The sequence below is a fragment of the Poromitra crassiceps genome, assembly GCF_964638095.1.
Source record: "Poromitra crassiceps genome assembly, chromosome: 1".
Classification (NCBI taxonomy): Eukaryota; Metazoa; Chordata; class Actinopteri; order Beryciformes; family Melamphaidae; genus Poromitra; species Poromitra crassiceps.
Genome location: NC_139623.1, coordinates 78,593,617 through 78,619,711, shown reverse-complemented (window position 1 = coordinate 78,619,711; position 26,095 = coordinate 78,593,617). Strand labels below are relative to the sequence as shown.

Genomic DNA, 26,095 nt, shown 5'->3' with positions numbered 1-26,095 from the left:
ACTGATCTGCATCTGATTGCATGCTCGCTCTCCTTTGCATTGCTTTGTTTGAACAGACGAGGGACGTTACAGACACGGAGGATGAAAATGGTGACATTACTCAAATTAGCGTGGAGGATTATCCATATATTGTCAATGTGTGGAACACATGGAACACACGGAACAAACAGAGGAACACGCAGACTCACAGACGCACACGACCGAACACACGATCTCCTGGCGGAGATAATAATAATAACTGTCAAACTAAATGAACGTCTGCAAAAATGTTTACAGTTTTTGGCTGTGTGAGATTATGTGCAAAATAAATCAGCATTGTTTTTCCATGGAGTGTCCCTTTAAGGCCAAAACTCTTAACATCTCTTAGTTGGCATTAATTAAACACACAAGAATAGGAACATTTAAAATCACATCAACACATTACTGTCACTTAAAATTACCTTCATACCGGGCCTTTACATAACAATGAAAATATATTTCAGATTGTGTAAACCTCCCTTTAGACTTACCAATTTCGCTTTCGGAGGTTTCATTCAACAGGTTTCAAATATAAGATTTGTAACTCTTGGGGATTAACTCTCTGCCCTGTCTCTATCTCCTTTCCTCATCATCCTCTCACCTCCTTCCCTGTCTCTGTTTCCATTCCTCTTACCCTGCTAACCCTGCCCATAAATCCACTCCAGTATGAAACTCCCCAGCTTGGAAGCAGCTGTAGCAGTCATTGTAGGGTGCTGGTAAGCTGAAGCTCAGCGAGATGTCTCAGCTGTACTACCGGCGGACAGACAGCTCCTCGTACCAGGACCGTATCCCGCTCAGGATTGTGCGGTCCGAGTCGGAGCTGTCGCCCCTGGAGAAGGCCTACCTTGGAGCTGTGGAGAAAGGAGACTATGCTAGTGTCAAACAGGCCCTGGAGGTATGTATGGATGTATGGAGGTATGGATGGATAGTGTGATTAGTAGATTGATTTAATTGATCAACCATATGAGCTGGATGGAGGGATGTATTCGTATTGAAGCCATACTGTAATCTAATTGGATTGCTTTTACCAAATTGTGTTGATCAGTATTTACTGAAATGCATAATCCAGAATGGATTCATGCCATCACCCTGTGCTGCCATGATGACCCTTACGATTGCCATAACATTTCCAATAATGGATGGCTGCTCAAATTTATGCAATCGATTTTTTCCAGGCCCATAGCCCAGTGTTTCCCAAACTATGGGCCAGGAGCCAATTTGGGTCCCGGACCCGTGGGGGGTGGGTTGCCAACTGGTCGTCATGGCAACTCATTACCGTATGTTTTTTAGTGAGTTTGGGTCCCAGGGAGACACAAAATGTATCTTTTCGGTCTCAAGATGAAAAAGTGCTATAGCCTGAATATTACTGGTATGATGTCAGTTACTGCTGATATACCAGAACTATCAATCAATTTTATATTTATATAGCGCCAAATCATAACAAAAGTTATCCCAAGGCGCTTTACAAAATAGAGCAGGTAGAAGACCAGGCTCTTTATTTTACACCCAACAATTGAAGCAATTCTCACATGCACTGGCGTTTCACTGCGAGGCCATGTGAGTCGACAATTGAAATAATTACCCACCTAGAGCAGCACTTGGCGACAGTGGCAAGGAAAAGACCCCTTTAACGAGGAAGAAAACCTTGAGCAGACCAGGCTCTTTGGTGGGCGTTCATCTGCCCTGAGCAGTTGGGTTGAGAGAGGGAGAGAGAGAGATGCACAGTAATGGCAGTAATAATGATACCATTAACAACTATAATAAGTAAGAGCATAAGTAGTAATAGTACTGCACAGTACAACAGTAGCAGCAGCTGTAATAAGAACAGGACTAATAATAGTAATAGCAGTGGTAGGTCTCTTCTCACTGGAGTCAGCTTCCATAGCTCCTGCAGGAAATGAAAGACACAAATGGCCCATTTCCACCGCTGTTATTGGCGTGGCTCCGCCCGGCTTGACTCGCTTTTTTGTAGCATTCCACCGGTCAGAAACCGGGACAGCCCGAGTTGAGTCGTGCTACTTCTAGTACCGCCTCTGTTGAGGTTCCAGGGCTGTGGACCCGGTCCCTCGCGGTGACGTGAAAACACTGCAGACGACTGATTGGTCAGGCAGAATCGTGTTTACATGTGTCTCTGGATACTGTCAATGCCGGATACCAGTTTAGTGGCACTTACCTTCTCTTCTGTGCTTCAGCTCTGGTGAAATCAAATCAATCTCCTTGCTCAGCCTTAACATGACGGTTGTTTTCAATTGTTTTGAGAGTGAAACGTCAGCGGCTCGGGAACCCCTTTGTAGTTGTCTGTCACAGCTACGGCTCCGCTAGGCTGGAGCCACGGGGTTTTAGCGGAGCTGCAGGTTTTCCTGGCGAGTGGCCGGGCTGCTGGCTTCTCTTCTCACCCTAGCAGCCAAGGTAAAAAACCTAATGGGGCCCCTCATCACCAACGTTCACCCCCACATCAGAAATCTTGGGGTGCTCTTCGATCAGGCTATGAACTTGGATAAACATGTTTCCTCACTGACCCGCAACTGTTTTTTCCACATCCGCAATATTGCTAAACTCAGGTCCATTCTGTACACCGTCTGCAGCTGCTCCAAAACGCTGCCGCCCGCTTACTCACCAGGTCTAAAAAGTCCTGCCATATTTCCCCCATTCTAGCCTCCCTGCACTGGTTACCAGTTAATTTCAGGATCCAGTATAAGATCCTGTTAATCACTTACAAAGCTCTAAACGGCCAAGCCCCAGCCTACATCTGCGATCTCATTCCACCACACCAAAACACCCGTTCTCTGAGGTGGTCAGACCAGGGGCTCCTGGCAGTGCCCAGGACCCGACTAAAGACCAGGGGGGACCGGGCGTTTGGGGCGGCCGCCCCTAGACTCTGGAATGCACTTCCCCCGGTCCTGAGATCGGCTGCCTCCCTCAACCTGTTCAAGGGACACCTGAAAACGGACTTATTCAAGCAGGCGTTTGAACAGTCTTAGGCTGATCATCACCTCACTGTCTTCTTGTACTTGGTTTTATGTTTGCATGTTGTTTTTAAGATTTTATCCTACTTTTGCTCTGTAAGCCCACCATTTTATGTTACTATTATGCCCTAGTGCCTAGTGCCATGTAGGCCTATAATGTTTTTGACTGACATATTATGTACAGCACTCTGTGCATTCGTGCTGGGAGGGGTGCTTTAGAAATAAACTTTTACTTACTTACTTACTCTTCTCCCTGTAGCGTAACCCCCCGTCCTCCGCTATGCGCGCGGTCCGCAGCACAGGCATGTAAATAACAACTTATCCAATCTCCTAGCCCAGTGGTTCTCAAACTTTTTTCCCCTGATTTCTGAATCCCCTGAATCCCCCTACAACATTTGGCTTAGAAAACCACAAGAGAAAACTATAGCATACATGCAATGTATGAATGATAACCCACCTTTTGAAGAATATAACATTGCAAAATAAGAAATCGAGTGAAAGAGTTGCAATTAGTGCCTCCTGAGCTGATTTATTTTAACCTTTCATTCATTTTCAGGATGCATTCTTTCCATTTTTCCTTTCTCTCAAGTACCCCCTGTAGCAGCTCCATGTACCCCTAGGTGTACGCATACCCCAGTTCATATACCCCAGTTATAGAGGCAGCAGTCTTTCATAACCAGTTTAAACGTTTTGTGTAGGGATTTAATTTGAATGTTTAACGAATGTTTAAGATTTCCCTTTAACGGGAAGACCCACCCCCTTCCCCCATAACTAGGTACTGGTAAGCAGCCCTAACTATGAGCTTTATCAAAGAGGAACGTTTTAAGTCTATTCTTAAATGTGGAGAGGGTGCCACTGCCTGCCTCCCGGACTGAGACTGGAAGATGGTTCCAAAGAAGAGGAGCCTGATAGATGAAAGCTCTGCCTCCCGGTCTACTTTTTGAAATTCTAGGAACCACGAGTAGACCTGCATTCTGGGAGCGCAGTGCTCTAGTAGGGTACTGTAATAAGGCATTATGAGCTCCTTTAGATATGATGGTGCCTGACCATTTAATGCCTTATAGGTTAGTAGAAGGAAGAAGGAAGGACTACTACTTTTATTGTTACTACTACTAATTTACTACTACTACTACTAATAATAAATATTTGTCTGAAATAATTACGCAAAACACATTTACTACTTGATCAAAAATTGTGATACGATCATCAGCCTTGCAAACAAAGCATCAGCCCATCAAAACAGAATAAAGAAAGAATCTCTCGCTCATGTTTTGGTAATTATTACTGTAAATATTCCTGGCCTTTGCTCTGCATAGACGCAACACTTCCAGGCTATTGCTTGAGATCAGCGTGAAACCCGGTTTTTATTGGAAGTTTTACAGTATGTTTATTCTTTCAGCCTGAAGTCTTTCAATATACAATTCAATATACAGACTGGCAGTATATGACGGCTCCATTTTACATGCATTCTGAAGCTTGGTATAATTTTGTTATAAATGTTTGTTTGTTTGTAAATGTACAATGGGTTTTTGGCCCAGATTGTCACTTTAACCCATTGATACCTGATGCAGCATTTGTGTGTGTATCCCGCGTCAACGCGGTTCGCGGTCTTAAAGGGATACACACACAAATGTGGGATATACACACAAATGCTGCATCAGGTATCAATGGGTTAAATGAACAGTTGACTTTCTCTCACAATCTCACTTTATCAGGAGGCAGAGATCTACTTCAAGATAAACATCAACTGCATCGACCCTCTTGGCCGCACAGCTCTGCTGATCGCCATTGAGAACGAGAACCTGGAGATCATTGAGCTCTTGCTGAGCTTCAACGTCTACGTCGGGGATGCCCTGCTACACGCAATCCGCAAGGAAGTGGTGGGAGCCGTGGAGCTGCTGCTCAACCACAAGAAGCCCAGTGGGGGCATGCAGGTACAGAGGGGATTAAGGGAGGAAAAGGAGGTGGAGCCCTTTTATTCATGAAGCAGGAGTAGTGTCAGTTCACACTCAGGAAGGTGCGCACATGGCAAGGGGGATGCTGGGAGGTTTGATGATGTGTACAATGCGGCTTCAGAGAGAATAAACTCTCTTTTCTTCAGTTTGACCTTTTTTCTTTTTCTTTTTTTTACAAGCACAATGATCAACTGGTGGCCCATGGGCTAAGTTCATCTCACCTCCTGGACCAAAGAGGAATTTCTGATCTAACTGTGCTAATTTCTTTGACAAATTGAGTGCAATGTCAGCGTAAAAAATACTGGTACTCATTGTGTAAGCTTGTAAGCCTCCCCTGACGTTTTTTTTTTTTTTTTTTTTTTTAGATCATTCAAAACAATTACCCAATAGTGCCTATAAAGCTGATGCTTCAAAATGTAGCCTTGGTCTGAATAAACAGTGCATTAATTAATTCATTAATTAGTTCATTCATTCATTCTGTAATAGATTTACAGGGTCTTCAGTATCTAATCCCTAGTTCCTCATTGTGTGGCTTGTGAGAATTTTGCGGTTCTAGAAGCTTTAGTTGGCGGCTCGCAGCCAATATACATCATTCACTGTCAAAACCTGCTCAGACCGTCCCTCACTGCGGTGTAAAAAAAAGTGTGGGGTTGCCATACAAAACCATACAAAACGGTATGGCTGATGACTATTTTGTCTCTCTACTAAGCCTACTTTTCTAAGCCAATGACATCTGCATCACAAGGAAGGGAAGATAACTACAACATACTCTTGCATATGCTTGCTATCTATGTTAAATGTGTGGCAAGAGCAGCATGCATTGCCAGACATGACCCAGAAAATACAGATCAGTCACATGAATATTAAATTCAAAGTAGTCAAATCTTAAATCACAGAGTAGCCTAAACTTCATCAAATCCCTCGCTGGAGCCTAAAGTGCAAGGAAGATTGCCAGTAATGTTGATAAAGCATTAGTTCCTGAAGTAAACTTTGCATTTTGTGCAGCTGCAGCAAAAATAAATGTGCTGTCCACACACTATGTATAGGCTACGTGGAAGCAGCTATGGGAAACTTTCACTTGGGTGAGGGGTAGTGTTTATTGTAGCGGCACCTGTGGACAAAAGCGGTACCGTTCGCCCGGAACGAAAATGTATTTCTTGAACACCGAGGCTCCTCCCGCTGTCTCCACCGGGCTGTCTGAGCCACAGCAAGCCATGCAGGGCTTCTCCGAGTCATTGACCCTCCCCCCCGCTGTTTTTTTACTGCAGGTTGACGTCACTGAAGACTCACCGGCCAGAACCAAAATTACAACCCGTTTCACACGGACGTTACACGTGAGGGCTGCACGATTAATTGTATTTTCATCGTCATCGCGATATGAAAATGCACGATGAACACATCGCAAAAGTCACGTGTTATCGCAATAATAATAATAATTATCTTATTTTATTTTTTATTTTAATTTTACAGTGCACCTGAACGCAACATGCAAGATACCGGCTGAATAAGTGTCAAAATGTTCATGTCATTCTGGCCAATACTCCACTTCTGTTATAACATTTCAGTCTGGAATATGGAATATCTTTCAATAATCGTTATGACTAAAAGGCTAAAAGTAATCTCATGTGTAAGAAATTACTGTTCTACATTGAAGTAAAAATGTAAATAATTAACTTGTTGGTTTTGGATTTTTTTAGCTTCAAGAGTGCATTTTTGTTGGTATGACCCTCAACACAGGCTTTGAGAATCCCGTGCCACTTACTGATACGTATGCTTAAATTAACACACTCATATTGCAAAATGAATTTAGGCCCTCACTGTAATACTTCAGAAGTTGAATTTGAAGTTCAGCATTAATACATTTGTCATTTGTTGTCTTAGATTTACCTTTGTGTGTTATTGCAATATAAAACTAATTGAGAATCGATTCTAGATTCTGGAATCGAGAATCGTTGGAATCGAGAATCGATTCTGGAATCGGATCATGACCCCAGGAATCGGAATCGGATCGGATCGTGGCTTAGCCGGATCGGAGCACCCCTACCCATTAATATTTTTGTTTATAGCATTTTTTTATTTATCGCAGGTCATATCGTCATCGCAATATTGAACAGTGTTATCGCACATCGCAGCTTTTCCTCATATCGTGCAGCCCTACGTGACGGACACGCTGTGCCCGGGCAGCACAAAGGCATTTGGAATAACAATATAGAAAATCGCCAATCTCCTCGCCGATGGTCTCATTTGCTGATTTAGGTCAGATGTGAGGCATCAGTATTGCAGTTAGACTGTTTCATAACCATTTGAAAGCTCATTGTAGCTGCTGTAAGGCTGTTTGGCATCTAAGTACACATATTTATGTAGCTTTTAGAAGGCTTTTAGGCCTATATATGACCAATTAAGAAAAGTTGGTCTTTTGGCACATCCTATCCCAGGGCAATGTAAATTGAGTATGGATGGAATAAGTTGAGCCTATGGGTGTAAAATGTTGGCCCAATCAACTCTGTTCTGTAAGGTTAAAATAATGGGCCCTATCTTCCGACAGGCGCTATCGCCTAATAGCGCTTGCGCACCTGTTTGCGCGTGCCTTAAAGGAGAATTTCGGTTTTTTACACCACGGTCCTTATTTCCAGCTTAAAATATGATCTTTTACTCACCCAAATAACTTTGGTTTCATTGGGATGTCCACAGACGATTTTGAGCTCGGAGTAGCATCCTCAAACAGGCTATAACGGGCGCAAACGGGGCCACATGCATGCGCTCTGTAAATAACACATTTTCTGTCACATCGCGGTTCATTATGGCAGCAGTGGCGGACTGCATAATCGGGCACGTCGGGCAAATGCCCGGTGGCCTGGCCTGGCCTGGCCTGCCAAAAAAAAAAAAAAAAAAAAAATTGCAGGCCAGGCCAGGCCACTCACTGAACAGCAGGCCAGGCGCCGCCTACTGGTTTACTAGTGGTTTTATTACTTTATTCAGGTTTAAAGTGGGTGCATTCCATTGTAAAATTGGGCTTCAAACGGCCCAAATTGGGCTTCAAACGGCCCAAATTGGGCTTCAAACGGCCCAAATCGGGCTTCAAACGGCCCAAATCTGGCTTTAAACGACCCAAATAGGGCTTCAAACAGCCCAAATCTGGCTTTAAACGACCCACATAGGGCTTCAAACGGCCCAAATCTGGCTTCAAACGGCCCAAATTGGGCTTCAAACGGCCCAAATTGAGCTTCAAACGCCCCAAATTTTTCGCACGCACGTCGGCCCGTATCGGCCTGGCCTGCTTGGTATCTAATGCCCCGCCTGAATTATGATCCCAGTCCGCCCCTGTATGGCAGTATCTATATGCCAAGCTAGGCTGCTAAGCTAACAACAACATACTGTAACAGACGAGTCAACTCTGACCTGCCCCGGATGTGCTTCAGAAGAAGCAGTGAGAAGCGCTTCTGTTAGAGAAACCACATAAGAAGAACATAAGCACTGTAAGCCCATCCGGGGCAGGTCAGAGTTGACCCATCTGTTACAGTATGTTGTTGTTAGCTTACCAGCCTAGCTTGGCATATAGATATGATCTGATGTCAAGATTATGGACGATTCAATTCAATTGCCGCTCGTCTGGAATAAGGCCACATATCAACAACAACAAACAGCAGCGGGAGATAAAGTGGGAGGTGTTATCTGTGATGGACACTCGGACAGCAAACAGCAGGCTGTCGGCAGTCGGGAGCACAAGAGGTTAGTTAGATCGCTAATTCATGTTCTCATAATTATATAACAACCACAATGAACCGCGATGTGACAGAAAATGTGTTATTTACAGAGCGCATGCATGTGGCCCCGTTTGCGCCCGTTATAGCCTGTTTGAGGATGCTACTCCGAGCTCAAAAGCGTCTGTGGACATCCGAATGAAACCAAAGTTATTTGGGTGAGTAAAAGATCATATTTTAAGCTGGAAATAAGGACCATGGTGTAAAAAACCGAAATTCTCCTTTAAGGCAGGGAAGATAGCAGTCCGCCTTGCGCCGTCCGCCAGGTGTTCTGCCGAGTTTTGCACCCCAGCGCCGGCAGCATCCCCACCTCTTGGGAGCATATTATAATGATTTATACAGAAATGTACCTGTTTAACACGTTAACTGCCAACGACGTATTGATACGTCAAGCAGAATCCAACCGTTGACTGCCAGCGACGTATTGATACGTCAAAAAAATCGTTTTTTTTTTTTTGACGGTGGATCGTTGATCTGGCCCTTTTGCATCTTCTATTATACTGTTAGAGCCGCCGGGCGTGTGCAATCCATTCCGCCGACCCACTGAGTGGCGACGGTGCTCAGACTATTGAGTGTTGTTTGGCCAGAAACGCACGCATTCCAGCTGAGCTCAACCGAGGACCCAGAAGCGAACGAGCCTCATTCTCATACTGTAGGCGAAAACCTTTCACACGGGCGCACGGCGGTGGGGGGTTCCAAAGGTGGACTGGGTGGAAAGCACACTTTGAAGCGCGCAGCATAAAGCCTAGAGTCACACAAGGCTTCGTCAAAGCTCTCAACCGAAAATCCAAGAACGGATTAAGCCACATCCACGCTCGCCGACGAGGGGCCGCCAGAGAGGGAGGCTGCTGCTCACTGCTCAGACAGGCAGGAGAGACTGGCTTGTGACTGACAAACGCTGCTGAAATCCACCAGACACGCCCACGGAGGGAGGAGTTGTAAGGAGAGGGGGTGCGGGTGCTGCTATGGAGGAAATTACTGTTCAGAACTATATTGTTTATGTCTGATGTCTCACTGATGCCAAAAATAAATGGTTAAAGTGACTGTTTGATATTGAATTTCACAAAACTGCGATTATCTCAGCTTTTTGTCTCAGACGCTGAAACCATGCTGTACTCAACGGCTAATATCTACATAACTACTAACTCTACAAACTAACTCTTTTAGACAGAGAAAGCACACATTCTATTAGTACTTTTGTGAACTTTGTGTTGACAAACTCCAAGCAGAAAATTATCCTTGGCTCTTGTAAAATGAGCCAGAATCCTCAAAAAAACCCTCTGGCAAAAGCTACCTACAGTAAAAAAAAAAAGGCTGGCAGTGAATGTGTTAAAAGTGATATAATTGTCTGGTAGACGTGACCTCCCTGATTTCTAAGTTAAAAAAGCCCCGAAATATGTTGGGGATGCAATTCTCGGCGGGCATGCGGAAACGTTCACGGCACCTGTCGCAGACGCAAATTAGAGCCATGCCAAAATCATCTGCGCCCCCAAATGCCTGCGCAAACGGGATTTGGGCGGTTTTAACGACCAGAATTATTCACAGGCGTGGCCAGGCAATGCTGGGCATTACGTCAATCAAAACCAATCAGATTCCCGTCTCGCAATGGCTGTGTACCCCCTGAGTTGCCGGTGTTAAATGAACTTAACCTCTGAAGCCGTACAGCTACAGACTAGGCCTACATAGACGCACACACACAGTCAACATAATTTTAGTGTTAAATAATATAATAGCCTGGTAAACATGATATAAAATGTAAGATCCTGGTGAAATATGGTGTAATGTGAAAAAAACTTTCACTTTTAAACCTTTCTTGCACGTTTTTTCAACATTGACCCTAAACGGTTTTTTTTTTATTGTCTTTTCAACCGAAGAATGCTCACTGGGCATGCTCCCCTATCTTTCGGGGTGGTCTGAGGTAACTTAACCACCAGTTAAGACACCAGAGTTCTGACGGAGAGAGGAATAAAAACATCATAAACACATCAGTGAGCCTTAGCTGAGACAGAGCTTGGGAGGAGGTGAGGTCATATTGGTCATACTGAGTCATATTGAATTCTAAACAATCCATAGATAACCAGGGGCACTGCAAGGCTCAGCTCGCACCAACATATTTTAAGACGCTGCTTCAACTTGAGCATTGTCAAAGGCGTTTGGAAAATCATGGCCCTTAAGCTTCCTTTGTGTTTTTCAGTGGCAGCTTTTGCAGAGAGAATAGGTTTTACAGAAAGAGGCTTAATTAGTACATTCACTTGGAGAAGATTTAATGCATTACTTTGTACATTTTCCCCAAATCAGGCTGCAATCAAGATTTTCTAGTTTCTACACTGATTGGTTTAACCCATTGATACCTGATGTAGCATTTGTGTGTGTATCCCTTTAAGACTTTAAGGGATACACACACAAATGAGGGATATACACGCAAATGCTGTATCAGGTATCAATGGGTTAAGAGTACAGTGTTTATTTTGTTCCAATATTTTATTTTGCAATTTTTAGAACACCAACAAACAAAGACAAACAAACTCAGATACAGGAAAAGAAAAGAAGATACAAAACATACATGTACATCGACAACGTGGTGCTAACAGCTGCATAAGGTGCTTATGTGCTTGTAAGAAAATGTATGCATGGGATCCCACACAAGGGGGTCCATGAGAGACCAGCCGGGCGAATCATCTGTCGCCTCCAACCCCGTCAAGGTGGGCCAGATACGGGTCCCAAACAGTCAGATATCTCCCAAGTGAGTTGGTCCTCAAGAACCTGAGTCTCTCCATCCGTATAACAGAGATCATGTCTGCCAACCACAGCTGAAAAGAGGGTGGCGAGGGGGACTTCCATTCCTGCAGAATGAGTTAACTTTGCGACAATTGTCCCCTGTGTCAGAGATTGTTGTAGGAAAGTCCGGAGAGGACTCCGAACAGCCGAAGATGGTGAGTTCTGCCTCCGGCTGAAGGGTTGGTTTGTAGGCCTTAACACTTTCAGTGCCACGGCCCTTGGGCAAAAGGTTGCTTGCTGTGCCACATAGGCCGCAATGCATTTTAAAACAGTCATATAATTTCTTTAATAATTACTATGTAAACACTGAACACGCACAAATAACGATGAGACTCTCTTCTATCACCTGCAAAAAAAAGTTTATTGATCCCATTTTCCGTTCTTTAGTTATGAGCCGGAGAAGATAGCTTGATCGAACGAAAAACAGAGCTTTTTTTCTACGAGCTGAGATAATGAGCCTTTTGTGAAATTAAACATTTCAAGCACATCACTGACTCTGAAGCTAATTTTCTGATGTAGTCACACCTCAAAAATAATTTCCTTCAATAAAACAGTGAAGGCAAGGGAATTTTGTTTGGAAGAATAATATTTTTAGCTGAAACCAGCAGCGCTGGCGCCTGCATGCGCTGCTGGTTGCAGCTTCTTGCTGATCTTTTGCTGCTGGTGGGCATCGGATATTCTGGCTTGCGTTTGCCAACCCTGTCCTGCTGTCTGGGTCTGTGTTGTGTACTTGGCTCTGCGTGCCCACCTCCCCCCCTCCTCCTCCCCCCCCCCCCCCCGTTGTGGGAGGAGTGTCTCTCTGCTCTGCTGTTTTCTCGTTTTCTCTGCCTGTGCTCAGCACTGAAAAAGTCAGCTAGATCCTGCTTTTTTACAGCCGCGTGTACCAGCTCCCATGCTTCGAGTTGAGAATAATAACAAATCCACGGCTGATCATGTGTTGCAGCGGACACGGAGGCTGTTGCAGCGGACACCGAGGTGCTCAATTGTGATAGCAGATTGGCTGCTGCAGGGGCACAGCTAAACGTTGCTTCAATGAAGCCGCTGCATACGGACGGATGCGATGCGATTTCCTTCCCCCCAATGACTTCTTCTGTGTGTTTCACTCCACGTTCTCTCATCTGGAGAGCGCTGTCGCCACCTAAGGGTTCTGTAAAATAGGTTAGACACATTCAATACCTCTGAATATTGTAAGAGGCGATGTAAGAGGCATAGATCGACACCCCCCCGTCAAAAAAAAAAAATCGAGTTATGACGCCATTTGGCGTCGCTGGCACTGTACGGTAAATTTCTAATGACGCCATATGGCGTCGCTGGCACTGAATGTGTTAAGAGTACCAGTCAAATATTTTGGCCCAGAATCCAGTCAGTGAAGGGCAGAACCAGAAGGCATGAGACAGTGCCCTCCGACACCTGACACCTGTCACACAGTGGTGAGACAGACGGGGTAAATCTTTTTTTTATCAATATATTTATTGAATTTTACATTATTTTCCCCACAAAACGATACATGACAGTCATCACAAACAGCATCAGACATTCCCCCCACCCATCCACCCCCATAGACGAGTAAATCTTGTGCAACTTATGCTTAGAATAGTGAAGACGGTGAGTGACTTTAAATTGGATCAGATGGTGTCTACTATTAACTGAGCAGAGTTGTATCACGGACAGACTCCTATCCCATATAATGTCAGATAAGTCAATGCCAAGTTCCCCCTGCCACGCTTCTCTAATCCTCTCAGTAGAGGCCGTGGTGCAGTTGTCAAACAGACGAGTGAGGAGGGCTCAGCAAAAAAAAAAAAAAGCATGTTCGCGAGCAAGAGTACAGTGTTCCTTAACCCATTGATACCTGATGCAGCATTTGTGTGTGTATCCCTTTAAGACCGCGAACCGCGTGAACGCGGTTCGCGGTCTTAAAGGGATACACACACAAATGAGGGATATACACGCAAATGCTGCATCAGGTATCAATGGGTTAATAAACATCCTCTTCCAGCCCAACTGCCTGTTCAGAGCTTTAATTACCGCAATCAAAAACAAATAACATTTAATTAATTCTCAGATTGGTGCCCTTTTACCTTGATTGCTCTCCAGTCGACGAATGTTCTTTTTGCTTCTGCCTGCTACATACACACTGCACAGTGCACACCGGCGCACACACGTGCACAGGCACGGGCCCACACACACATTCATTAGAAGCCCTTTCACTGGTACACACACAGACAGACACACACACTCACACACTTTCTCTTTCTTTCTCTCTTGTCTCTTAATACAATCCGTTGCAGTAATGCATTGTTCAGCACAAAGGAACACATGCTTCATTGACTAACTGAAGGGGAGACTGTCTTCCGTTGCTGCTGTGTGTCATCAGTGTTTCATGGCTCTGATAAAAGAGAGTAAAATGACACGGGGACAAAGAGAGAGAGAGAATTTAAAAAACACGAACAAGGGAGCTGGAAGGTAGGTGCTGAGGGTGCTGCAGCACCCCCTGGTGGCAAGATATGGGATTTTAGAAATTGTTGGATTTGGCTGTCTTGTGTTTATACCACCAACAAAATGCATTAAAAAACAGTTTGTGCTTCCCAGCTCTAATCTTATTTCATACGCTCTCTCTTCAAAAGTGTTTGATTTTCATCATAATCTGGTTTTCCATAATAATAATAATAAGTTCAGTGTTTATACCTGTGTTGCTGTCTGTTGTAGGGTAAAACGACTAAAGGGAGAGCAGGTGCTTACATGAAAGTGAATGAGAAAAGGAGAAGATACTGAATGACATCACAACAGTATAATCCTAATGTTAATTTAAAATTAAATATTCTTCTAAATATGGATGAAAGTCCAAAAAACGTCAAATTTTCTTCGCCGCTGCCCTGGCAGGCAGCACCGACAGTCCCTTCCTTACAGCACCCCCTACCTAAAAGTACTTCCAGCGCCACTGTATACAAAGAGGAATGAATGAGAGAGCCAGAGGAGAAGAGAAAGTGATGCATGGACAAAGAGATTGAATGGGTTTGTTTATTGAATGGATCTGGACAGGACTGAGATAAAGTATCCAGAAACCTCTCAGTCTAAACCCCCTAGGGCTACGACATCCATTAGCTGCCGCATTTCCCCTTCACCTTAAAGGCCTAGTAGGTTCTGAAAATAGATCGCATGGCGCGGTCTCCCATAGAGAAGCTCATTGGTTCTATTAAGAGGCTGTCAGGGCAAACTGCATCTTATCTGTTGCCAGTGCCTGCTAGAGGATTTATTACTGTCATCCAGAGATTCATTTTGAGCATTGCTGCTATTGTTTTTGCATTTGTATGTTTTAAATATGTGTTGATAATAGTCTTCAAAGCGTTGCGGCTCATTTGTTTTCCTCTGAGAGCCACATTGGAAATGAGGGTTTTCTACAGTGTTTTCATTTTGTTATCAGATACTGTATGTATCCATTTTACAGATCCTACTTCCTTTTATCCACAAAATAAATACAATCAGAATATGCATGTTGTCATGAGCCAAATGAGGGGGGATGATATTATCAGAGGTACAGACGGTTTGTAGGCCTTCCTACAAGTCCTTTTGTCTTTTGACTTTTTTAATCAATCGTTTTGTAAACCACATTACATTGCTTTCGTGTTTTTCTTTTCACCTTCTCGCCATCTCCACATGGAGATAGTTATCTAAGTGAAGCTCTGTCCTTTAAGCAGGGATGCTACTTCACAATTCCACATTGAACAGTATGAGGAAACATACTTTAAACATGATCATATATAACATAATCATAACACATCATCACATAATCACACTCACATTAATGCTCACTGATCTAGTTTGATTTTCCATGGTGTCAACTCAGAAACAAAACTTGCTCAGTAGGCTCTAATATATTTATTCAAGTATTCCCATGATGTCACAATGCATTTCCTACCAATGTGGCACTTTACACTATGCACAGCTTATTGGCTACATGTGTAATTTGATTGTTAATTTTAATTGGTTACAATCACCCATTATTTTCCTACCAAGATGGCCATGTTGTGATGTAAGAATACTATCAATGCCCAAACGTATTCTCAGCAACTCTGGTAGGTGAGAACCAGAGGGGAGACTTGAAGAGACCCAGAGAGAACTAGAATGAGCACACTGCGGATATATGCCTCCGCCAACAAGTGAGCAGTCGACATCCATGTCTGTCCAGACTTTGACATTTGAGCAAAATGTGAAGAAATTCCATCAAGACGTTACTGAGATATTGCGTTAACGAGCTTGAAAATGGTGTTTGTGAGGTCACAGTGACCTTGACTGACCACCAAAATGTAATCAGTTCATCCTTCAGTCCAAGTGGACGTTTGAGCCAAATTGTAAGAAATTCCGTCAAGGCATTCCTCAGATATTGCGTTAACGAGCATGAAAATGGCATTCGTGAGGTCACAGTGACTTGACATTTGACCACCAAAATGTAATCAATTCATCTTTGAGTCCAAGTGGACATTTGAGCCAAATTGGAAGAAATTGCGTCAAAGCGTTCCTCACATATTGCGTTAACGAACATCGGAAGTACGGAGGGACATCCCGAAGCCATAATGCCTCCGGCCTAGCTATCGCCGGCGGAGGCATAAAAACAAAAGAAAAGCAAATTCACACCAGACTGTGCTGTCGTGCACCCAGCAGATGTTGCATTTTTAATCAATATGCCGATGGTGGATGCTTCATTCTAATATGAGTAACACAACAAATACACATTACACGGATGAGTGGGCTATAATTGCGTTTAATTTCTCCACTATTATAACTCCATCATATCTCCCAGCAAGCTCTCCTCCTGCTCCAGGCCTGGGCACTGGCCAAGGCTGTTTGATGTTGACGTCCCATCTCCTCCCACGTGGAGACCAGAGAATATAACTTATTAGATCACCCTCCTCAATATGAAGACCCTCAATACTTGGCTCTGTGCCACTCCCAGGAGTTCCTGTTACACTGTGATTGATCTGAGAATTAATTAAACAGGTAATTAGCGGCCAAATGAGGAAATGATGACTTTTGGGTTCAGTATGGATGATGAAACATGTGGAGCAAAATGAACCAATCTCCTGGAAAACATTTCTATGAATTTTGTTCACTGAAGGATAATGGTGACAAATGGTCTCACTAATCCTATTTCAATTGTTACTTATATAGTCTATTCCAGAGTCACACATTTGAAATAGCTCATAGCTTAGCTGACAATTGTCAGATACTAAACTACCAAACCCACCTGATGAATGAATGAATGAACGTACTTGTATGAATGAATGTACTTTTTTATTATCTTTGATCTAGGCAGGAGTGTCAAACTCATTTTAGTTCACGGGCCACATGGCCACATACTCAAGTAAGAGTAAAAACGTAGCCTATTTAAAAGTACTCAAGTAAAAAAAGTGCATGTGCATTACTTTAAGAATGTTTTATATTTGAATTATGTAGCCTAATACATTTCATACATCTAGCACATGTTCTTACCTAAGCTGTCCCTGTCTGTCTGTCTTTCATACTGAACAGCTCAATCAGATGTGGCCAGGGATGCTCAGTTTGGCGATTCTCCCTTTTGCCAGACGAGCTTGAGCTACGAGCAGCAGCAATATTGATTGATGATTGATTGATCGATCGATTGAGTGATTGATTGATTGATTGATTGATTGATTGATTGATTGATTGATTGATTAGACCCTCTGTCGCATTGAAATACCTTATGGCTTATGCTTAAATCCTTGAAATGTGTTTCTTAGACTAATATAAATAGTGAAGTTGATGCCTATGTAAAAATTTCTTTCCAAAGTTGAAAAGTCCATCATGGCAAGGGGTGGCTACTTTAAAGAATCTAAAATATGAGAGTTTTTATTTGTTGAGCCCCCATACATCTGATGTCTTTACTATGATTCTAAAATGTGGAAAATAGTGAAACAATTAAGAAAAAAATGCCCTATAGCAATACAGTTCATTTTTCCACAAAGCATTCAACAGCCATTTCAAATAAACATCTAATAGAGAGCCAAAGTCACACCCCCTTCCTGCTTCAGCACGCAAACCAGCTTTGGAAAAAATATGAATGGTGGTGAACGGCAAGAGACAATATTTTTTTTATCCTGTTTGAATTCTGCGATGAAGTACACATGTGATTTTAAATGATAACTTTGCAAGTAAAGAAAGTCGCAGTTTGTCGTAAAACTGAAACTTGTGTTACATTTCAGTTTTCCGAAGGTTTTGTAAGAAAAAACTCGGTGAACTACACAGTACATCTCTCGTCTCGCACAATAAATATATGTTGTCTGAAGGGTTTGGCGGGAGAGAAAGTTATGACGCCACGCGACTGATTGTGTGTAGTAGTCTTTCTAATCTATAACTTACTAGGGTATCGGCCCCTTTGGGGCCCGTTGCGCGGGCTCACCGCACTCAGCTCGGCTGCTGCATGGCCACACCTGCTGTATTACCTTTGAGCTCGGCACCTGCCCAACCTGGTTTTGGATGTGCCTGTTTTCTCTTTGATACACACCTGCTGTATTGGCATGTGCAGCGCAGCACATATTGCTCAACTTCGCATCACTGATGACATCACGATTGCTTTTAGCTCCACTATCCAGCTTAGTGGCCTTGTGGTCTGAGTGTCCGCCCTGAGACTGGGAGGTCGTGAGTTCGATCCCCGGCCGAGTCATACCAAAGACTATATAAATGGGACCCATTTGCCTCCCTGCTTGGCACTCAGCATCAAAGGGTTGGAATTGGGGGGTTAGATCACCATATGATTCCCGCGCACGCTACCGCTCCCCCAGGGGATGCCCACTTGCTCCTGTTTATAGATAGATAGATAGTGCAACAGTTTTACAACAAACTGTGACTTTCTTGACTTGCAAAGTTATCTTTAAAATGGACAAACATCATATGTGTACTTCATGGCACAATTCAAACAAGATTGTCTCTCGCCGTTCACCACCACTGTTCACCACCAATCATATTTTTTGTGGCACTGGTTTGTACAGGCCCCTACCTGACTTTGGCTCTCGATATCTATTTCCAAAAGCATGAGTCGATGTATGAGCAGGAACTTGTGTACAGTCACTTCAAGCCTCATGTCTTTAGTCTCAGTAAAACTCCAGAAACATCTCCTTCCTTCTCCCCCACTCCCTTATCTCCACCACTTCCGCCCTCCATCTCTATAGCCATGGTAATAGTCCTTTTAGTGTTGGAGTACGCCAGACCTTGGTCTCGAGACCGGTCTTTGTCTCATCTCGGACTCGTCCCCCCTCAGTCTTGGTCTTAACTCGGTCTCGGATAAGCCGGACTTGGGATTTTATTTCAAGACCAGTCGAGACCACAAGGTCCATTCTGAGCCAGGTTTTCCATTGTGTGAAATTATTTCCTACTGCAGACCAACGGTTTTACATTTCAAATACATTTTAACCACTATAACCACTATAGACTAATGCTTCTGTTAATTAACAGCATACTCCCACATACAGATCATATACTGTATCAGCATACAGGTTATTACATAGGCTACTGTGTAATTTACCAATCAGTGGCTGACAAACCCCCCCCCCCCTCCACACACACACACACACACACACACACACACACACACACACACACCCCTCCTCTGTCTTGGCCTTGACTTGGTCTCGGTTTAGGTGGTCTCGACCCAAACGGTAAGTCCTTTTATCATGTTTATCTTCTCTGTTCCTTTCTGCCCCTTCTGTAGAATCAGATAAGACGCCTTCAATTAAAAGAGGATAAAAAGGTCACGGGGTGGGAGAAAACGATTATTTTCAGACCAAGCACTCACATGGTCAATGTTGCCATTACATCATATTCGTACACGCAATTTATTTGAAGACTATTTCTTATGGGTTCTGTTCCGTCTGTTTGTTGTTTTGTTTTGTTCTTTGCTTGGCTGGGCGCACCCAATTGCTAACGGCACTGAACCGATGTCTGAAAAAGCAACAATAAAAAAACGATATACTATAAAAGAGGATAAAAAGGGCCAGCTCATTCACCCTGCAGTCTGTGGCCCTGTATCTGTATCTGTATCTGGACTGACTGACAAGGGAATAGCAAAAGGGCTTAGCTGGAGTGGATGATAAGAGGCGTTTCTTTCTAAGCATAATGTTTCCCTCTGAAATGTATGAAATACTGATGCTTTGTTTCCCGAAAGGAGCTACACTGTAGCCTCTGCCTCTAGCCTTTTTCAAATGGTTTGGATTGATTGCTATTGGCTACATTTCGTATGCGACATTAACCAACGGCAATCGTTTTGCACGGCTTTAATGACTATTTGCTTGGTCCTGCTTACTCCATTTAGGCTTATTTTAGACACTTTTGAATAGGGCTGCCTGGAACGGATTATTTTCATTATCGATTAATCTGTCGATTATTTTCTCGACTAATCAATTAGTTGTTTAGTCTATAAAATGTCACAAAATGATGAAAAATGTTAATCACTTTTTTCCCCAAAGCCCCAAATACTCCACAACCCAAAGATAATCAGTTTATCATCATAGAAGACTAAAGAAACCAGAAAATATTCACATTTAAGAAGCTGGAAGAAGAGAATGTTAGTAGGTATTTCTTATCTCATTTGTTTAAATGATTAATCGATTATAAAAAAAAATAGTTGGTGATTCATTTTCTTAATTGATTAATCGACTAATCATTGCAGCTCTACTGTTGAACTGCACTCTGAGGTGAATAGGAGACATTTCAAGACTGTCATTAACCAAACCAAAATTACTTTTACTGCGCTCCGAGCATGTCCGTTAAAACTGAGGGTGCAAAAAAGATTGTGAGCTTTCTAAATAGACTATATAAAGCATGCGATGCTTCACAGTGACACCAAGGCCACATACTGTAATAGCTAGAAATGTTGTGCCTCCCTCCAGAGGTTCATAATCTTCTTAAAGCCTTTATTTTCGTCTGCCCATACAGGTTCCTCCTATCTTATTGGACAAGCAGTTCTCTGACTTCACCCCTGACATAACTCCCATCATCCTGGCTGCACACACCAACAACTATGAAATTATCAAACTTCTGGTGCAGAAGGGTGTGTCTGTGCCCCAGCCACATGAGGTGGGTGAACCATTGACTGCACTGGAATGACAATTTTGATCATAGTTTCACTTTTATCTTTCTACATACAGTAGGCCTATAGATGTGCGATTCTGGACAAAATAATATCTAACAATAAAGAACAACAACCCAGGTGTTGAAGTAGGCGGTGCAAGTTTACGCAGGTCGGAGCCTTCTTCACCACCCCTCCCCTCTCTCTTTGCTGTGTGTGTGTGTGTGTGTGTGTGTGTGTGTGTGTTTTTGTGTGTGTGTGTGTGTGTGTGTGTGTGTGTGTGTGTGTGTGTGCGTGCGTGCGTGCGTGCGTGCGTGCGCGCGCGCGCGCGCAAGTGTGCGTGTTTCACCAGCTTTGAGCTGCGGTGCTTTCTATCTCCACTCGTGGACATTGGGTTTAAATCTCATCAAACGGGGTCTGTGGGTCAAATGTGGGCTATACTGTATATATTTGGGGTCCTTGATATGAAAAAGGTCGAGAATCACTGAGTCATACTGTATAGTATGGTGCATAACATGTCATATACCGGTAGATATCATGTCATTTGAAATACATCAATATCCTATTACTTGACATAATGCATACAGGGGCATGCGTTGCTGGATTGGGACATGCTATGTTAAACCCACACTGACAATAATGCATTTTCAGTCATGCCTAGTATGGACACTCATGAAGCATTGTTTGCTGTGGCAGGTGCGCTGCAACTGTGTGGAGTGTGTGTCCAGTTCAGACGTGGACAGCCTGCGGCACTCTCGCTCACGCCTCAACATCTACAGAGCGCTGTCCAGTCCCTCGCTAATTGCCCTCTCCAGCGAGGATCCCTTCCTCACGGCATTCAGGCTCAGCTGGGAGCTGCAGGAGCTCAGCAAGGTGGGAAATACAGTGATGTCCAGCTGGTGATGATGGCACAGCTGGACAGTCCATATTGGCAGCATCTGATTTAAATAATGTTTACAGTGACTGACGAGCTTCAATATCAGCTGTATGGTGCGTTCATTCATTCTTACTCGTCCCCGATGTGAGCGTTCATCCAGTGTTCACGCAATTCCTCTGATTAATTCATATAAAAAACAACACCGGGACACTCTCCTGCTACATTACATCCAACTGAAATAATGTATTACAAACCCTCAAAGTACCTTGACAGTGCCCTTGGAAAATAGTTTCTAACAATCCAATTTTTCAGCGTGTAGCAACGAGCTAGCCTGTAGGTTTCTGCCGTTAGCTAGTTAGCGTTGTTGTTTTCACTGAGGCGGCAGGGCACTATTTACAGCGACACACAGGGAGGAGGGAGCGGAAGCCGCTCTGACTGACATGGTCGGAGCCAATGACAGAGTTTGTAATAAGCCGGGAGCGGACATCCGGCTGCCACCGAAACAGTCGCTCCAATGGGAGAGCAGCTGTAGAGCAGGGGAGGGTTTATCCCAGTTATGGAGACCATGTGCCAGACTCCTCGGACAGAAGGGAGGGGAGGCTGGCCAGCGAGACTACTGGAAACATGGCTAGAGAGGGGTGGTGAATTGCATTCCCAAGTCTGAAAAACAGCATCATGTCACAAAATACCCAGAGGTGTGTTTTCCTTTAGAAGTAGCATTTTACAGACAGACTACTCTAGGGTGACCAGAGAATGGGTGAAATGATAAAAGGGATGATCATTTGTTATCAATATTATGAAGATCATGATCAGTTACAGATGGATAAAATAGATAGATAGATAGATAGATAGATAGATAGATAGATAGATAGATAGATAGATAGATAGATAGATAGATAGATAGATAGATGGATGGATAGATAGATAGATAGATAGATAGATAGATAGATAGATAGATAGATAGATAGATAGATAGATAGATAGATAGATAGATAGATAGATACAAGTATGGCTGTGAGGATGATATTAAGAGTAGTGGCTGTGTTTACAAGACACAGGAACCATTACTGTATGCACAGGTGATAACGCGTTAATTTTTTTTACGCATTTTAATCACACTTTATTTTTGCACTACAGAGACCACGGAACATTTCTCAGTGGACTAATACCATGCATACCACATACCGATGCACAACGTGCATTGAGTGACATCAGACAACAAAGCCCCACATGTGAGAAGTGCGCTGTAATGACAAACATTTGCATATCAGCACTTCACTTCAAGCCTCCGTTATCACCTCAATGCTAAACATGTTGCAGCTAGCGTGGAAGCCAGAGCTACATGTAACGTTAACTTAGCCGCTGATCATGCTAACGTTAGTCCTGAGCAAGCAGAGTCGCCAATCCACACTCAACCAGATAACGGGGTTCAGAGCCAAGATGAGTAAGTCCACGTCTGACAAGTACAAATACAGCAATATGTATTGTCTGTTCTAACTGAACAATCCCCTGAGAAAAACACGTCGCCTTATCTATTACTATAATGGTACATTTTCGGGACAATCAGGACAGGATTCGGGATCCCGGGACATCAGCTTGTAATTCGGGACTGTCCTGAATTTTTCAGGATGTCTGGTCACCCTATTGGAATACTGTCTAACTGCTGTTTGATGCTGAGCGTTATTTCTACACACGGTGTCTCTGTCAGGTGGAGAACGAGTTCAAGTCAGAGTATGAGGAGCTGTCTCAGCAGTGTAAGCAGTTTGCCAAGGACCTGCTGGACCAGACCAGGAGCTCCAGAGAGCTGGAGATGATCCTGAATTTCAGAGATGACTTCAACCTGTTGGAGGAAGAGGGCAACAATGACCTGGCTAGGCTCAAACTGGCCATCAAGTACCACCAGAAAGAGGTAACTGCTACACACTATTTGAACATGATGTAGAACAGTGGTTCTCAATTTCTTTTTGCTTCAGTACCCTGTTTCCCTGATTTCTGAATCCAAGTACCCCCTTATTCGACTACAACATTTTGCTTAGAAAACTGTAAGAGAAAACTATAGTATGATGCAATGAATCATAACCTACAGTACCTCTTAAAAAATATAACATTACAAAATTGAATGAAAGATTTGCAATTGAGCAGATTAATTTTAATGTTTCATTTCTTTTCATAATTCTTACATTTTTTCATTTTCCCCTTTCTCTCAAGTACTCCCTGTAGTACCTCCACGTACCCCTCAAAGTATGCATACCCACTGTTTGGGAACCACTGAGTAGAATATTGCCAACCCTTCCCTTTACTGTCATTCTGTATGAGGTATTCAGCAGGTAATTACAGTTTCCACCAGTTGCCACCAGCAACTGGTTCAGAAGTTATAGCCAAAACTTTTTTCGGGCGGTATATTGGATTTGGCCGCCATGGTGACTCCCTGGGTCGCTGACTCGGGCCAAATTTGGTGCTTCTAGTTTGATTTGCATGAACTTAGCCTCATATGTCCCTAAGTCCCTCAATAGGTTTGAAAAGTGTGTTTTGCATGGGGTTATAAATTGAGTGATACCACACATTTAGTTACCACTGGTGCAATGTTACAGTATCACATATTTCTAACTCTAGAGATGTATACCTTCCCAAAAATCACTATGAGCATTATTCCCAACCTTAATGGTTCATGGACTAATATGTAGATTTTTACAATGAGATGCACCCACTTTAACCCTGAAGTGTAATTATTACTTCAGACTAACTAATAAAGTAATAAAACCACTAGTAAACCAGTAGGCGGCGTCTGGCCTGCTGTTCAGTGAGTGGCCTGACTGCAAGCACCCAAAAAAAAAAAAAAAAAAAAAAAAAAAATTATCGATTATCGATTCTGGAATAAAAGATCAATTCAAAAAATCGTGACATTAAAAATCGCGATACTTAGGTGAATCGATTCCCCCCCCCACCCCTAGTTTTTATGCCCCCGCCGGCGATAGCCAGGCCGGAGGCATTATGGATCCGTGAAGTCCGTCCGTACGTCCGTCCGATGTTCGTTAACGCGATATCTGAGGAACGCCTTGACGGAATTTCATCAAATTTGCCTCAAACATCGACTTAGACACAAGGATGATCTGATTAGATTTTGGTGGCCAAAGATCAAGGTCACTGTGACCTCTCAAACGTCATTTTCAAGCTTGTTAACGCTCAGGAATGCCTTGACGGAATATCATAACATTTGCCTCAAACATCGCCTTGGACTCAAGCATGAACTGATTAGATTTTGGTGGTCAAAGGTCAAAGTCCAAGGTCACTGTGACCTCTCGAACGACATTTTCAAGCTTGTTATCGTGATATCTCAGGAATGCCTTGACGGAATTGCATCAAATTTGCCTCAAACATCGACTTGGACTCAAGCATGAACTGATTAGATTTTGGTGGTCAAATGTCAAAGGTCAATGTCACTGTGACCTCTGGAATGCCATTTTCAAGCTTGTTAACGCGATATCTCAGGAATGCCTTGACGGAGTTTCATCAAATTTGCCTCAAACATTAACTTGCACTAAAGGCTAAACTGATTAAACTTTGATGTTTAAAGGTCAAAGTTCAAGGTCACTGTGACCTCACACACCCAATTTCCAAGCTCTGTAATGCAACATCTCAGGAGCGCCTTGGCGGAATTTCTTCCAATTTGCCTCAAATGGCGATTTGGACTCAAGAATGAACTAATGGCGGAGGCATAAATCCGCGGTGCGGTCGTTCTAGTTCTATAAGGATTGGGGCGAAAAAGATGCCTACAAACATGGATGCCAAACGGACCCATGGGACAATATTTTGAGTTGTTAACATCAAAATGTGTTTACTAGACACCTTGAGGATTACAAAAATCTAGGTTAGAAAAATATATCCATGGGGTGCATGGGGCACCCCCGTTGCTACTAGACTAATAGTAGGCCCGGCTTTGGAATATAGTTTGTTTCCTGAGGCAAGTAGCAAGGGGTTAAATAGGTATCACGTAGTGGAATTGTTCTGCGAAATATAAAGGTGAGGCAGATATCACCTACAGTAGAAGCGAGGAGGAAGTGCCCACAGCGCTCCCTGAAGCGGACTATATTATAATTAATTCAGCCGTCTTTAGCTGGGAGCTCGGGCTGGCTGCCGGAGCAGCTGCGCCACCTCTGCTGATGTCTGATCTGCACACAGCACCGATCCTCTTTCTCTCTTCCTGGTCGTGTCTGATCTGCACACGGCACCGAGCTGCAGGTTGGCAGATCATGGGTGAGTCCAGTCATGATAGGTCACTATAGGAGCAAGGGCAGTAAACAGCTGGATAGGATGATGGACAACCCCTGGCATATCTTGCCACCTCACCCGCCTCTCTGTTGGCGGGAGTACATTTTTCATTATTCATAAACAAACAGACACCCCCCCCCCCAGCCCCCACCCTCCCGCAACCACTCATCCCCTCTCACCGGGATCCCCCGCTCTGTATTTAATGTAGGTAGATGTCCTTGTAATGCTTCCTCCTTCCTCCATCTATAACTATAACACCTTTTGATCGTACTTCCACCTTGACGAAGGACGTGCATGGTTGGGGGGTAAAAAATCCACCCACCTGCCCTTTTCAAATGATACATCTCCCATGTATTTCTACTCATTAGCAGTCAAAGTGGAGCTATTCTGATCTA

At 43.5% G+C, this 26,095-nt stretch overlaps 1 protein-coding gene across 1 annotated transcript in view; it reads left to right on the top strand.

The window, feature by feature from the left end:
- Positions 1-754: 754 nt before the first annotated feature.
- LOC310796432 (short transient receptor potential channel 4-like) overlaps positions 755-26,095 on the top strand; it is a gene marked incomplete at both ends in the record, with an annotated part of 47,901 nt that continues 22,560 nt past the window's right edge. The window contains 5 exons of the mRNA XM_083658616.1: positions 755-913; positions 4,700-4,918; positions 20,422-20,562; positions 21,251-21,427; positions 23,140-23,340. Coding sequence (XP_083514742.1) covers positions 755-913; positions 4,700-4,918; positions 20,422-20,562; positions 21,251-21,427; positions 23,140-23,340 — 897 coding nt within the window. The remainder of the gene's footprint in view (positions 914-4,699; positions 4,919-20,421; positions 20,563-21,250; positions 21,428-23,139; positions 23,341-26,095) is intronic.